The sequence below is a fragment of the Gekko japonicus genome, unplaced genomic scaffold (genome assembly GCF_001447785.1).
Source record: "Gekko japonicus isolate JY-2015 unplaced genomic scaffold, Gekko_japonicus_V1.1 scaffold1940, whole genome shotgun sequence".
Classification (NCBI taxonomy): domain Eukaryota; kingdom Metazoa; phylum Chordata; class Lepidosauria; order Squamata; family Gekkonidae; genus Gekko; species Gekko japonicus.
This window is the reverse complement of record NW_015162539.1, coordinates 317,473-331,937: the sequence shown is the minus strand read 5'-3', so window position 1 is coordinate 331,937 and position 14,465 is coordinate 317,473. Positions and strand designations below refer to the sequence as shown.

At 53.8% G+C, this 14,465-nt stretch overlaps 1 protein-coding gene across 1 annotated transcript in view; it reads left to right on the top strand.

Moving 5' to 3' along the window:
• Positions 1–12,621, top strand: part of SLC25A42 (solute carrier family 25 member 42) — a 28,612-nt gene extending 15,991 nt beyond the window's left edge. Inside the window, exons 4-7 of the mRNA XM_015406313.1 lie at positions 639–805; positions 3,816–3,932; positions 7,990–8,141; positions 10,391–12,621. Coding sequence (XP_015261799.1) covers positions 639–805; positions 3,816–3,932; positions 7,990–8,141; positions 10,391–10,710 — 756 coding nt within the window. The 3' untranslated portion in view covers positions 10,711–12,621. The remainder of the gene's footprint in view (positions 1–638; positions 806–3,815; positions 3,933–7,989; positions 8,142–10,390) is intronic.
• Positions 12,622–14,465: the final 1,844 nt, after the last annotated feature.

Genomic DNA, 14,465 nt, shown 5'->3' with positions numbered 1-14,465 from the left:
GGAAGGGAAAGGAGTCTGTAAGCCTCTCTGAGACTCCCAAGTGAAGGGCAGGGTATAAACCTAATCTCCTCCTCCTTTTCTTCTTCATCTTCATCTTCATCTCCTCTTCCTCCTCCTCCTCTTCATCATCAAGCCTCTCTGAGATTCCAAGTGAAGGGCAGGGTATAAACCTAATCTCCTCCTCCTCCTCCTCTTCTTCGTCTTCAGCTTCATCTCCTCCTCCTCCTCCTCCTCCTCTTCATCATCATGATGAAGAAGAAGAGAGGAAGAGACTGGATTTATACCCCACCCTTTACTACCCAAAGGAGTCTCAGAGCGGCTTACAAACTCCTTCCCCTTCCCCTCCCCGCAACAGACACCCTGTGAGGTAGGTGGGGCTGGGCGAGCTCTGACAGAAACGGCTCTTTTTCAAGGACAGCTCTGACAGAACTATGGCTTGCCCAAAGTCACACCAGCAGGTGCAAGTGGAGGAGTGGGGAATCAAGCCCGGTTCTCCCAGATTAGAGACCGCGCACTCAACCATGGCACCTAACTGGCTGTCATTATAATCATTGTCATCGACAGCAACAAATCAAGAGGTCATCCCGTGGTGACGTTCTGCCCTTCACGGCTGTATGTCTCTCTTCCCCTCTGCCCAGGAGGCTTACCGGCTGATCTACCGCACCTACCTCAACGACGGCTTCTTCAGCCTGTGGCGTGGGAACTCCGCCACCATGGTCCGTGTGATCCCCTACGCCGCCATCCAGTTCTGCGCACACGAGGAATACAAGCAGCTCCTGGGCAGCTACTACGGCTTCCAGGGAAAGTAAGGCCGCAGGGAGTGGGGCCTTGGAAAGGAAGGACAGTATCTCACGGGTGGGGGAAGGAGGATCGCGGCACGGGAAAGGGCCTCAGAGAGCCTCAGTTCAGGAGCCCCGGGAGCCATCTTGGATCCCTCTGGTATCGTCTACTTCGGACTGGCGGTCTCCGTGCCGCCCGGCTCTCCGGGCCCTTGGGCCTGCTGAGGCGGCGTTCACATCTGGTCCTTGTTGAATTACAGACAGCTGAGCCAGCGGGCAGAAACAGAAGAGGGGAGAACTGCTGAGGGAAGGGGGGGGGGGGGGACGGGGGGGGGGGGGGGGGGGGCAACATGAAAGGGGAGAATGGCTCCGTCACTTCCTGCCGAACGTTGCACCCGCCGTCCTCCTGACCCGCCAGGAGAGAGTCCGGCAGACCCAGGAGCAGTCCTAGGCAGGGAAGCTTTGTAATAGAACCAGTCTGGTGCCGTGGTTAGGAGCGCGGACTCTAATCTGGGAGGACCGGGTTTGATTTCCCCACTCCTCTGCATGCATCTGCTGGTGTGACCTTGGGCCAGTCACAAGTTCTCTCGGAGCTGTTCTCTCAGTAGCAGTCCTCGAAAGAGCTCTTCTAGAATGGGACCAGAGAGCAGACTGCCTCCCCTAAAAATTCCCCTCACCACAAATTTATTTAATTCGTTTGTACGTAGTTTGGTGTAGTGGTCAGGAGCATGGACTCTAATCTGGGAGAACCGGGCTTGATTCCCCAATCCTCCACATGCAGCTGCTGGTGTGACCTTGGGCAAGTCACAAGTTCTCGCGGAGCTGTTCTCTCAAGAGCAGTCCTCAAGAGAGCTCTCTCAAGCCCCACCTACCTCACAGGGTGTCTGTCACGGAGAGGGGAAGGGAAAGGAGATGGTTAGTCGCTCTGAGACTCCGAGTGAAGGGCGGGATATAAATCCGATTTCCTTTCTTCCTTCCTTCATTTCCTCTCCTCCTCCTCCTAAAAGGACTCGTCGGCCTAGCTGGTCTCAAGTTGGTCAGTCATTTGTGCCCCGAAAGGTGGCTTGGTTTTGTGGTTAAGCTTCCTTTGCCGGGTGCCTAGGAAAGGTTTGCATGCCCCAGAGGCAACGGGAAGATTGGCCATCCATGGACCTGAGGTGTAGTGAGTCGGGTCTGTAATAGCTGCCTCAGGAGCCCTCTTCCTCTTCCAGGTCATAGCTCTGACCAGGGAAGGGTAGATGTTGGGCTCTCCCCAAGAATCTGTTCTGGCCTGTTGCCATTGGCTGGTTGCAGCTGGTTACTCGGCCTTTCCCTCCTTGGGCAAGATGTGGCGACCGTGGGGCGGGTTTAAACCAGTTTGGTCTAGAGCCAGTTTGGTCTAGTGGTTAAGTGCGCGGACTCTAATCTGGGAGAACCGGGTTTGATTCCCCACTCCTCCACTTGCAGCTGCAGGATGACCTTGCGCAAGCCGTAGTTCTGGCACTGCTGTTCTTGAAAAAGAGCCGTTTCTGCTAGAGCTCTCTCAGCCCCCGCCTACCTCACAGGGTGTCTGTTGTGGGGAGGAGAAGGGGAAGGAGATTGTAAGCCGCTCTGAGACTCCTTTGAGTAGTGAAGGGAGGGGTATAAATCCAATCTCCTCCTCCTCCTCCTCCTCCTCCTCCCCAGCCCCCGCCGCTGTCTGCCGTCGCTGCGTTCTTCTTCTCCTTCTTCTCCTTCTTCTTCTTCTTCTTCTTCTTCTTCTTCTTCTTCTTCTTCTTCTCCTCCTCCTCCTTCTTCTCCTCCTTCTCCTCCTTGTTCTTCTCCTCCTTCTCCTCCTTCTCCTCCTTCTCCTCCTTCTTCTTCTCCTTCTTCTTCTCCTTCTCCTCCTTCTCCTTCTTCTCCTTGTTCTCCTCCTCCTTCTTCTCCTTCTCCTTCTTCTTCTCCTCCTTCTCCTCCTCCTCCTCCTCCCCAGCCCCTGCCGTTGTCTGCCGTCGCTGAGTTCCCAGTTGCCGACAACCAGAGCCTTCACCCATGCCAGGAAGGCTCAGGGGTTTGCTGCCACCGCCCCCAAACCGTAGAAAGGCCTTGATATCCATCTCTGCTGCTGTCTTCTCTACAACGTTCCCCGTTCTCTGCACGTCATGGTGGTGATCTTACGGATTGCGTAGATTCCTGAGGTCACAGATCTGCCACCCTTTTCAGCCTGCAGGGACCTTTGGAATTCTGTCACAGGCAGCGCTCCCTCTAAGCTGTGGCATCTTGCGAGCAAAAATTCTACTTTGTGAGCTGCCGGCATTAAAGCCGTGAGCGAGCAGTTTTGCTCCCGCATCAATCAGTTTGCCCTGGAGCCCTCCTTCCTGAAACGAAGACGAAAACATGTGAGCCGGAGGCTAAAAAAACTGAGCTAGCTCACTCTAACTCGGCCTAGAGGGAATACTGGTCACAGGTGGTGGGCGTAACCACAAGATGGCTGCCAAAAGTGGTGGGGCCGCCCATCAAATGGCAGGGAATGAGGCATGTATAACCCTGATAGTAACTCTTCAGCATTTCCGGCAGAAGCTGTGTGTTAACAGAATGCCAGTTTGGTGTTGTGGTTAAGTGCATGGACTCTGATGTGGGAGAACCGGGTTTGATTCCCCACTCCTCCACTTGCACCTGGCTGGATGACCTTGGGCAAGCCACAGTTCTGTCAGAGCTGTTCTTGAAAAAGAGCCATTTCTGTCAAGAGCTCTCTCAACCCCGCCTACCTCACAGGGTGTCTGTTGTGGGGAGGGGAAGGGAAAGGAGATTGTAAGCCGCTCTGAGACACCTTCAGGTAGTGAAGGGCGGGGTATAAATCCCATCTCTTCTCTTCTTCGTTTCAAAATATTAAAGCCACAGTGTCCCTGCTCAAGCCCTGCCTTGCTGGTAGGTTTTTGTCCAAGGGTTTACTCGAAGCCTGCAGGAACATTCACTTGAAGCCTGCAGGAACGTTGTTCTTCCCTCCGGCCCCACAGCGAAAGATGGAGGAGCAGGAAGGAACTCTCCCCTCACCGTTCTTCTTTCCCTTTGGCTCAGGGCCTTGACGCCGCTGCCCCGGTTCCTCGCTGGCTCTCTCGCGGGCACGACGGCAGCCATGTTGACGTACCCTCTGGACTTGGTCCGCGCACGGATGGCCGTGACGCCCAAGGAGATGTGAGTGAACGGCAAAGCCACCTTGGGCAGGGTCAGGGGCAGATTAACCATGAAGGAGACGAAGTACATGCTTAGGGCACCAGGGCCAAAAGGGGCACCACAAAGTTGGGAAAGGGGCGAAAAGCTTAGTTTGTACGGTATGTTGTGTTATACTATGAATAAATGTTTGTACTGCTGCAACCTGTATTGTAGGAGCTGCGGTGGCTCAAGTGGTTAAGACGCTGAACTGCAGGCTGTGGAAGTTCAGTAGTTCAGCAGTTCGAGACCTGGGTGCCGCATGACGGAGTGAGCGTCTTCGGACAGCGCTGGCTCTTCGGCTTTGAAACGGAGATGAGCACCGCAACCCTAGAGTCGGATTCGACTGGCTTTCAAGCAAGGGAACCTTTACCTTTACCTTTAACCTGCATTGTATATCTGGTCAGACAGGTCAACAACTACAATGGGCTGGGGGGTCAGTGTGGAAAGGAGGGGGGCACCAAGATTGGTCAGTGCTTAGGGCACCGGTGAGCCATAATCCGCCCCCGGGTGGGGTCCGTCCGGCCTGTGGGGGTCACTAGCGTCCAGGTGGCACCTGGAGATCTCCCGCTATTACAGCTGCTGTGAAACTGGAGGAAATGGCTGCTTTGGGAGGTGGGCTCTCTCTGGCCTTCGACCCCACTGAAGCCCCTCCCCTCCCCAAACCCCGCCCTCCTCAGGCTCCACCCCCAAAATCTCCAGGTGTTTCCCAAGCCGGAGGTGGCAACCCTACCGGCCTGGTACTGCCTCTTCCTGACAGGCAGCCAGTCTTGGGAGGGTCGAAGAAATCCCAGGTGACCTTCCGTGTGCCAGTTCCTGTTTCGCCGAGAGCACGGGTTGTGTTCTGGGGCAGAAACGGGGCAGGGGACCTTCCGGGCCCCTTCCCAGAATCCTCTGCAGTGTGCAGAAGTGGAGTGAACGCCGTCTGAGCCTGGGCCTACGGGACTGCCCGGGGCTTCCGTGAGTGGCACGGAGCCTGTCTTCCTTTCCCCCAAAGCACCCTTTGACTCTTTTGCTCACGCTTAAAAATAGCCCAGATCCCTCCTGGTGCCATGGTGAGCGGCGAGGCCAAAAATAGTTACGGAGGGAGGAAAGCTGACATCGGATCCTTGGCTCGAGGCCGTCGGGGGTGTCTCCTGCCCAACCGCCCCCCCCCCCCACGAGGTTGGGAACCCGAATTGTCCAGATCCTTGGCGAGCTGCTCATGATCTAAAGAGGGGGACGTGCGTCGTTTTTCCCGTCCCGAGGATGGACGCCTTCTCTGCTTAGAAGCGGGAGGTCAGTTCTGCAGGCTTGGAAGGAGACGGTGCAGCCCAGCAGGCAGAACCAGACAGGCCTTTTAGCCATCCCTCGTCACCTCAGGAGAAGACTGTCCCCTCTAGTCTGTTGTGTGGCCAAGCGACTTCGGGAACAGGCTGCGGTCTCGGGGGAAGCTGGTTGAAATCTTGCTAAGCTGGCCTTAAAACGGGCTGCTGCTCCCTTTAGCCTTGGTATTAAAAAAACAAAACAACCACGGTGAGAATACCGTGAAGCAAGCTCACTAGCGGTGCATCGCGCATGTTAAGATAAAACAATTTAATCCAACATGTTGTGAATTGATAACGGGTTCAATAGAATGTATAAACATATAAGGTAGAAGACATCAGAACATATTATGCAAGGCATGAGCCATCCCAAAAGCAGTTGGCGGCATCAACAATTTAAGGACCACCTAACGACCGTCTCTGGCCCCAGCGCCTGCCAACCTGGCAGTTCGAACGCAAGAAACTGCAAGTAGATAAATAGGTACCGCTTCGGTGGGAAGGTAGCAGCGTTCCGTGCGCCTCGACGTCTAGTCATGCCGGCCACATGACCACGGAAGCGTCTTCGGACAGCGCTGGCTCTTCGGCTTGGAAAGTGAGGTGAGCACCACATCCCTAGAGTCGGATTCGACTGGCTTTCGAGCGAGGGAAACCTTGACCTTTACCTTAACGATGAGTACATAATACGCAGTATACAAGCTGAAGTCTTCCTGTACATGGACAGTCTCCAGATAGAGCTCCTGTGGTGCTTAGAACAGGGACTTCAAGCAGAAATCTATCGTCAGCTGAGCAAATCCCGACGAACAATGGACAGACCGTTTCAAGAAGAGCTTTTTTCAAGGTCTGACCACCTTCTATTAATTTGGTCAAATGCCACTGCCTCCTGTCATTCCCAAATGGTCTGCTTTGTAATTCAAGCTGGGAGATCTACCTGGAGACTGCGCATGTATAGAAGGACTTCAGCTTGTATGTTGTGTACTATGCACTCATCATTAGGTTGTCCTTACATTGTTGACGCCGCCGATTGCTTTTTGGATGGTTCATGCCTTGTATAATACGTTCTGGTATCTTCTACTTTAATATAAGAACATAAGAACATAAGAGAAGCCAATGTTGGATCAGGCCAGTGGCCCATCTAGTCCAACACTCTGTCACACAGTGGCCCAAAATTACCAGGTGCCATCAGGAGGTCCAGCAGTGGGACCAGGACACTAGAAGCCCTCCCACTGTCCCCCCACCCCCCAAGCACCAAGAATACAGAGCATCCCTTGCCCCAGCTTGAGTGTCCCTATCTATACCTTGTGGCTAATAGCCCCTGATGGACCTCTGCTCCATATGCTTATCTAATTCCCTCTTGAAGCTTGTTTATAAATTCTATTGAATCCCTATTATTAATTCGCTATGTGTTGGATGAAATTGTTTTATCTGAGCATATGTGATACATTGTTAGTTGGCTTGCTTCGTGGTATTCTTACGGTGTTTTGTATCATCTAACCGTGATCCCCATTTGTATTTTGCTCTTTAGCCTTGGCACTGCACCTGCAGTATGGGGGGGCAATACTGGCCCACCTGGCAGGGGTGCTGTGAGGATCACGGCAACATAATGTACGTGCACTCTGATCCTCGACGGGGTTATCCTGCTTTATTTGTTTGCTGCCAAGTCGCAGGTGCCTGGGAGCCATCAGAAACCGAGTAGCATGTTTGCAGCCTGAATACTTTAGACATCAGTGTCCTACCACTAATATGCATTGTTTTTATTGATTCTGTGTATAGCATTTTATGAGCATGAAAGCTCTTGTACTACTTCATAGAATATGCCCTGAGTAAGATCCGTTTTTTGAAACGTTGTTATAAAGTCCGGGGAAATGATAGCGTGGCTGTGGGGAAAGGCACTTATATGCGCACAGGCGTGGCTGTTTGTTCAGCTTTTGCAGCCCATGTTACGTTTCCCAGGATCCACTTGACTTCCCCCCCCCCAAAAAAAATATCTCAGCATCTGGGCCGCTGTCAGGGTGAGGCAGCGTTGGTGTCAGGTTCCCAGTCAAATCACTCTCCACACACACTTTGGCAGTGAATGCTTTATTTAGAGATCTGAGATGTGTGCCTTCAAGCTCTTTGTCAGGACCGATCCGCAAAGGCGGGAGAAGACAAGATATAGATAAAACCCCAAAATCCCATGCACACCACGCCAGCATTACTACATTGACTCTGAAAGATATACAGTCACCATCTAGCCAGGCACAGTCTTCTCCAGGGACATTTCTCGTGTGCAAGGTGTCTTGGGGCCCCCTTAGGAAAATTACCAAGCAATCCTCCCTAGTGAGCTACATACACTCTCCCCCCCCTAAGGAATTCAGTAGCAAATGAGGGCAGCGATAAGGATACAAGCAGTGGAGATCGAGAATGGACAATGCAACCAATTCAGCCAGCCGGTCCCGAGGTCAGGTGCCTGAGTTGGACAGTTGGGCAGTGTCACCCCCCGATGTTAACGGAGAAGCACGCATTCAGGATTCCCTCAGGAAGCGATAGCTGATCCCTAGAGCTTCTGAGTTGGTCGCCCATTTCCCATGGGAGGGGAGCCAGTGAGGCACAGGTGGGGCCTGAAGGGGCACGGGACAGCGGTGCTGTCCCGCTGCCCATTTCCTGCATCTCTACCGAGAGCGTAAAACCGGTGGGGGTCCCGGCTGCCCCGCTCCTCGCACCAAGACGTGCCCTCATGGCGTCCCACGTTTACCTGGCAGGTACAGCAACATCATCCATGTCTTCATCCGGATATCCCGCGATGAAGGGCTGAAGACCCTGTACAGAGGCTTCGCGCCCACGATCCTGGGGGTCATCCCCTACGCCGGGCTGAGCTTCTTCACGTACGAGACGCTGAAGAAGTTGCACGCAGGTAAGCTCGGCGGAGGCGGTGGGCGTGTCTCCGCGGAGTCCAGAGGAGCGGTCTTCTAAATTGGGAGGCTGTGGGGGTCCCTCCGTGAGAAAATCGGACAAGGTGTCACCATTCTGTCTCAGAGACCGTTCACCTTCTCGTCCTGGTGTTCCTCAAAGAAGAAGAAGAAGAGACTGGATTTATACCCCGCCCTTCACTACCCAAAGGTGTCTCAGTGCGGCTTACTAACTCCTTTCCCTACCCCTCCCCACAATAGACACCCTGTGAGTTAAAAGAAGAAGAAGAGATTGGATTTATACCCCACCCTTCACTACCCAAAGGAGTCTCAGAGCAGCTTACAGACTCATTTCCCTTCCCCTCCCCACAACAGACACCCTGTGAGGTAGACGGGGCTGAGAGAGCTCTTGACAGAACTGCTCTTTTTCAAGGACAGCTCTTATCAGAGCTACGGCTTGCCCAAGGTCATCTAGCAGGTGCAAGTGGAGGAGTGGGGAATCAAACCCGGTTCTCCCAGATTAGAGTCCGCGCACTTCACCCCTGCACCAAACTGGCTCAAAGGGGGCAGGACACATGGAAAAGACCCCCCAAGTCCATCCTCTGAGGCTTCTGCACTGTGCCTTCCTAGCCTGCCCGCCTTCCGTTTTCAGAACCCAACGTGGCTCCTCCCAGCCAAACACTGACCACACATACCTGCCTACCTGCAGCCACGTTTCAAGTGGCCGGCTTCCAGCTGGACTTGGAGATCTCCCACTACGGAACCGTCTCCTCCGTCACGTCCCTCCCTGGGAGAGCGTCACGCTCTTCGGATAACGACTTGCTGGTGGTCCCCCGGCCCTGAGGATACCCGGCCGTCCTCGACCGGGGCCTTTTCAGTCCTGGCCCCAACCTGGTGGAACTCTCTGCCTAAGATACCATCAGGGCCCTGCGGGACCTTATGCAATTCTGCAAGCCCTGTAAGCAGGGGTCGTTTCGTAGAAAAAGAGCTAGGGGGACTCATTAGCATAACTCATTAGCATATGCCACACCCCCTGACATCATAAGGCCTGGCAGTGGACCTGCAAGGCCGGTGGGAGTGTGAGGAAGCCCCGCCAAGGCCCTCCCTGGCCCCAGGCAGGCAGGGGTGGGGAGAGGCGGGGAGGAAGCAACTTACCCTCCCTCTTCTCCTGCCTCCTCCTGGCTGAATGAGGGCCAGGTTGAGGACAGCGGGTCACCTTTATCTTGCCCTCTTCCCTCTCCCCCTGCTGCCCACAAAGTAGCCGGCAGCCTGAAATTGGATTAATTAGCATTCGCCGTCTCTTTCCTTCGAATATGTGCTTTGAATGTTTAATGATGTTCTCTGGTTGTGTTTTATGGATCCTGTACATGGCTCAGGGCCTGGCAATAGCAGGGATTGGGGGATGAATAAATCCAACATATAAATAAATGTAAATAAACTGTTCCAATTGATCTCCGGACCAATGCTCCCTCTAAGCTGTGGAGTCTTATGAGCCAGAATCCTACTTTGTGAGCTACTCACATTAAAATTGTGAGCATGCAATTTGGCTTCTGCATAAATCAGTTTGCTCTGGAGCCCTCCTTCCTGAGCTAAGACGAAAATGTGTGAGCCGAAGGCTAAAAAAACTGTGAGCTAGCTCACACTGACTCAGCTTAGAGCAGTGATGGTGAACCTGTGGCACGGGTGCCAGAGGCGGCACTCAGAGCCCTCTCTGTGGGCACGCGTGCCATCGCCCCAGCCAGTGGTTAGGAGCGCGGACTCTAATCTGGGAGAGCCGGGTCTGATTCCCCACTCCTCCACATGCAGCTGCTGGTGTGACCTTGGGTCAGTCACAAGTTCAGAGCTCTTCTCTCAAGGGCAGTTCTCGAGAGAGCTCTCTCGGCCCCACCTACCCATCTGTGGTGGGGAGGGGAAGGGAAAGGAGATTGTAAGCCGCTCTGAGACTCCTTTGGGTAGTGAAGGGCGGGGTATAAATCCAATCTCTTCTTCTTCTTCTTTTACCTCACAGGGTGTCTGTTGTGGGGAGGGGGGAAAGGAGTCTGTAAGCCGCTCTGAGACTCCTTCGGGTAGTGAAGGGCGGGGTATGAATCCAATCTCCTCCTCTCTTCTACTGCCAGATCTTTTAACTGGCGACCCCAGAGATTGAATCCGGGACCTTCTGCATGCCAAGCGGATGCTCTGCCACTGAGTCACCGCTCCCTCCACCATGCACGTTGCCAGTGATCCCTTTCTCCACCTCTGTGTCCCTCTCCAGATCGCAGCGGGCGAACGGAGCCGTATCCCGTGGAGCGGCTCGTCTTCGGGGCCTGCGCCGGCCTGATTGGGCAGTCGGCCTCCTACCCGCTGGACGTGGTGCGGCGGCGGATGCAGACGGCGGGGGTGACGGGGCACACCTACACGTCCATCCTCCGCACCATGTCGGAGATCATTCGGGAGGAGGGACTCGTCCGGGGCTTGTACAAAGGCCTCAGCATGAACTGGGTCAAGGGACCCATCGCCGTGGGGATCAGTTTCACGACCTTCGACCTGACACAGATCCTCCTCCGCAGATGGCAGGGCAGCGTGGAGAGGTAGTGGCCGGCGGTCGCTCAACTTGCTCGCCGATGGGAGAGTGACAAGGGCCGGCAAAGAGAATCTTCCGTGTATGTTCCCGCCCCACGCACATACCCACATGCATACCCAGGCAACGTCCTGAATGGCCTAGAGGATCGATTCGGGGGAGACCCCCCCACACGTCTAACTGTGACTGGCCGTTCCTTGTTTTTGTGCGACGGGTCAGCAAAGGAACGCCTTTGTGGCTCTCGCCAGGAAGTGCCAGAGGTTAAGTCCCACTGCTGGCGAAGACGGGCTGACCTTTCCCGGCTCCGTCACAAACCCGGAGGCAGGAACTCTCCCCTCTCGCCCCTTCTCAATAACGCCGCAGTGTTTTTGACCACATCTTGCCAAATTGCAGACGCTCCCCCTCAGTTCCGTTCCACGCCTGCCTGTTCAGTTGTTTGGGACTTTCTCCGGAATCTGAGCGACGTGTGGGCTTGCCTCGCGCCTGTTCCGGTCTCTCTCATTTCTTCCTCTCTCACACAGCGGTCCGTTTTGTTCCCTAGATTGGAGGGTGAACTGGATGGAAGCCGGTAACTGTTCCGTATTGCACGCAAACCGCCCTCCGCCTCCTGGGAGGGACGCCAAGTCTCGACTTTCTCTTCTCACGATCCAGGAAGCGCCTGGTTCTGAAACTGGATTTGAAATAAGTAGCGTTTACGTTTGGTTTTTTTTCCGGAGCAGTGTTTTATTATTATAATAATTATTATTATTATCGTTCTTTTGGAAAGTACAGTATTTGAAATGTTGGGTGCTTGTCGGGTGAGCTTTCTTGGCATGCCGTGTTAAGGAGAGGGCCTGGCCATTTAGAAAGGGAGTCCGTTCACTCCCCCCCCCCGCTTCAGGATTATCACCGTGTTCAAGCTACCGAGGAGGGAGACCCAGCTTCTCAGTGGCAGGAGGGCCAAGTGCCCGAGGTGCAAATGATTCCACTTGAGTAGCGGCAATGTGGAACTATGGCAAGCGTCCCAAAGTGCTTACAGTCGGAACAACAGTCCGGGGATAGAGCATACGGTGGCTGCAGGAGATGCACTCGTATGTGCGTAGGCTTGGATGTGTGTTCAGTTTTTGCAAGCGAGCGTTGACTTTCCCAGGCTCCACCTGGCTTTCTGTGCCTGCCCGCCCCAAACCTCAGCATCTGGGCCACGGTCAGGTTGCGGCAAGGCTGGGTAGCCGCCAAAGGTGCCGTGCTGCCCCCTGATCTTAACGGAGAGGCACGCTTTCAGGATTCCCTCGGGGAATGGCAGCTGCTCCCAGGAGCCTCTGGGCCGGTCGCCCGTTTCCCATGGGAGGGCAGCCAGTGGAGCCAGGGGGGGCCGAAAGGTGTACGGGACAGTGGGGCTCCCCCGCCGCCCGTTTCCGGCACTTCTGCCGAGAGAGGAGACCCCTCTAAATCCGGCGGTGGTCCTGGCCGGCCCGCCCCTTGCACCCAGCTTCTCAGCAGCAGGGCCCCGAGTGCAGATGAGTTTCCATTCCAGATCGACCTGGAGGCGTAAGGAGGGTCTGGCTCAGCTCTTGGACTGGGACTTGGCGTTTCGGCTGGCTCCCCACCCCCCCAGTCGCTGTTCTTGGTGGCGCCCAGTAATCTGAAATTTACGGCTGCCATCTCCTCTGGGGTTGGCTTTCCCCACACTAGCTTTGACCAGCAGGCGCCGGCGTGGGGCAGGAGACCGTTTCTCCCGGCTAGACTGCCGTTTCCGAGAGAAGCTCCGCGATCCGCCAGAGTCTCCAGGCCTTGGCACCTGCATCTAGCCTGCTCTCAACTCGCTGCGCGGCGTTGGTTCTTTCTGCCCGTCTTTTGCACTGTGCCACTTTTAAAACGTTACAAGACAAATGTGGACAAACACGACCCAATCAGAGAACAAGTATAAAGAAAACAGTCGTGAGAGTCCGACCCACAAATCAAGCAGTCCACAAGACTTGCAAAGAAAATGCTTTCTATGTATTGCAGTCTGAAGCACTACAGCACAATAAATAAATCCCTACGATTTTTTTTTATAATTAACTTTTTATTACGTTTAACATTACACATAACAACAACATCGGTTCTTAACAGAGTAACCCCAAGAGGTAAAACCATAACAAATTAACTCATGATAGTTCAATATACAGTTTCAAACAATCATATATTAACCAAAAGAAAAAGAATGAATTCTAAAACCTAAAAACCATGATACAGAACCTCCAAGGAACTTAATAATTTCTGTGATCCTGTCTCTGATTCTATCGTTAGTAAAAGGCAAAGTCTTTATATTTCTGCGGCAATTTATATAGGTGAGGTTGGCATGCAGTAACATATTCGAAAAAAACAAACCATTTCTCCGTAAAATTGTTCACATAATTAGGGTTATCCATTGTTAGCAGTTGCTACAAATCATTAGAAAACCCTAATGCAAAGGTACATCATCAACGTCGTCTCCGGATTATATAACGACGTTTCAAAATTGGATCTTCCTCAGAAAACATTCTGTAGTGTACAAAAATACAATTCTTTAGAATATATACAATGGAAACAGTGGAAAACAGTATAAAATCCAAATTCAGTCTTACTTACAGAGTAGTAGGATTTTCTTATGATTTGTAGGGATTTATTTACTGTGCTGTAGTGCTTCAGACTGCAATACATAGAAAGCATTTTCGTTGCCAGTCTTGTTGACTGCTTGATTTGTGGGTCGGACTCTCACAACTGTTTCCTTCATACTTTTAAAACGTCGAGAGGAGGGTCACCTTTTACAAACAGCTGCACAGCAGACGTGGGGCTCAAGCGCTTGCGACCTCCCTCCGGAGGCGCGCACCAAGAGCATGGGGATCGTTGCCGGGGGTCGTGCGTCCATGCACGCACATTGGTTGGGGAACGTGGACGGACAGGCGCTCTAGGTATCGGCACTAAAAGCCGCTCATCCCACCCCCCCACCCCCGGGTTCCACTGAAGTACTGTCTTGGGCATCCTCTCTTTTCGTGTGCGCCACTCCGATCTGCTCACCCCACCCAGCTTTGATCTGTCCTCTTCATAATCTTAGGGAATCTCTGTGCCGTTCACAGGTGTCGCGAATTGGAAAGCCACAACCTTCGGGGCTTTTTATTCAGGGGAGGAACGGAGAGCGGCACGAGCGCCGTTCCGCGGCCCCCAAAGTCTTTAGTAGACCCCCTGAGACGCCCGAGACTCCGTTTTTCAAATGCAGAGCTCAGATTTTGGGCCACACACGGGAGGGATTGTTTGCACAAGGGCAGTGTGGAATCGGCTCGATCGGGGAACGCGCTCCGTCAGCCCTCCCCACCCCGGAACCATTTCCCCGGCGTGTCAGTTTTGCGCACCGGAACATCAGCAAGCAGAAACACGAGAGTGTCATCTTGTCGGTGCGATATTGGTAATCCCTTTGGGGAAATACATTTTGGGGGGAGGCAAGCCCGTAACTACAGTGGGGCACCTCGGAGCTGGGCCCCCCGACTTACTGTCCGGGCCCCCCGACTTTTCGCAGAGCCAGGTGGAGAGAGCTGTTCCAGGCTGTGTGGTATGCCTCTCCCTTGGCGGCTTGCACGAGAGAACGGGGGCTTCTATGGGTTGCTCCCAGGCTTGGGTTTATGTGCGGGGGTGCCTCCCGACTTATTTAAAGCCCCCCCCCGAATTAAAAAAAACTCCTGGCTACGGGGTTGGGGGGGCTGTCTTGTCATCTGCACTGGACCCTTGGCCCGTATGTGGTGCGGGAGGGAGTGTGTAACCCCCCCCCCCAAGT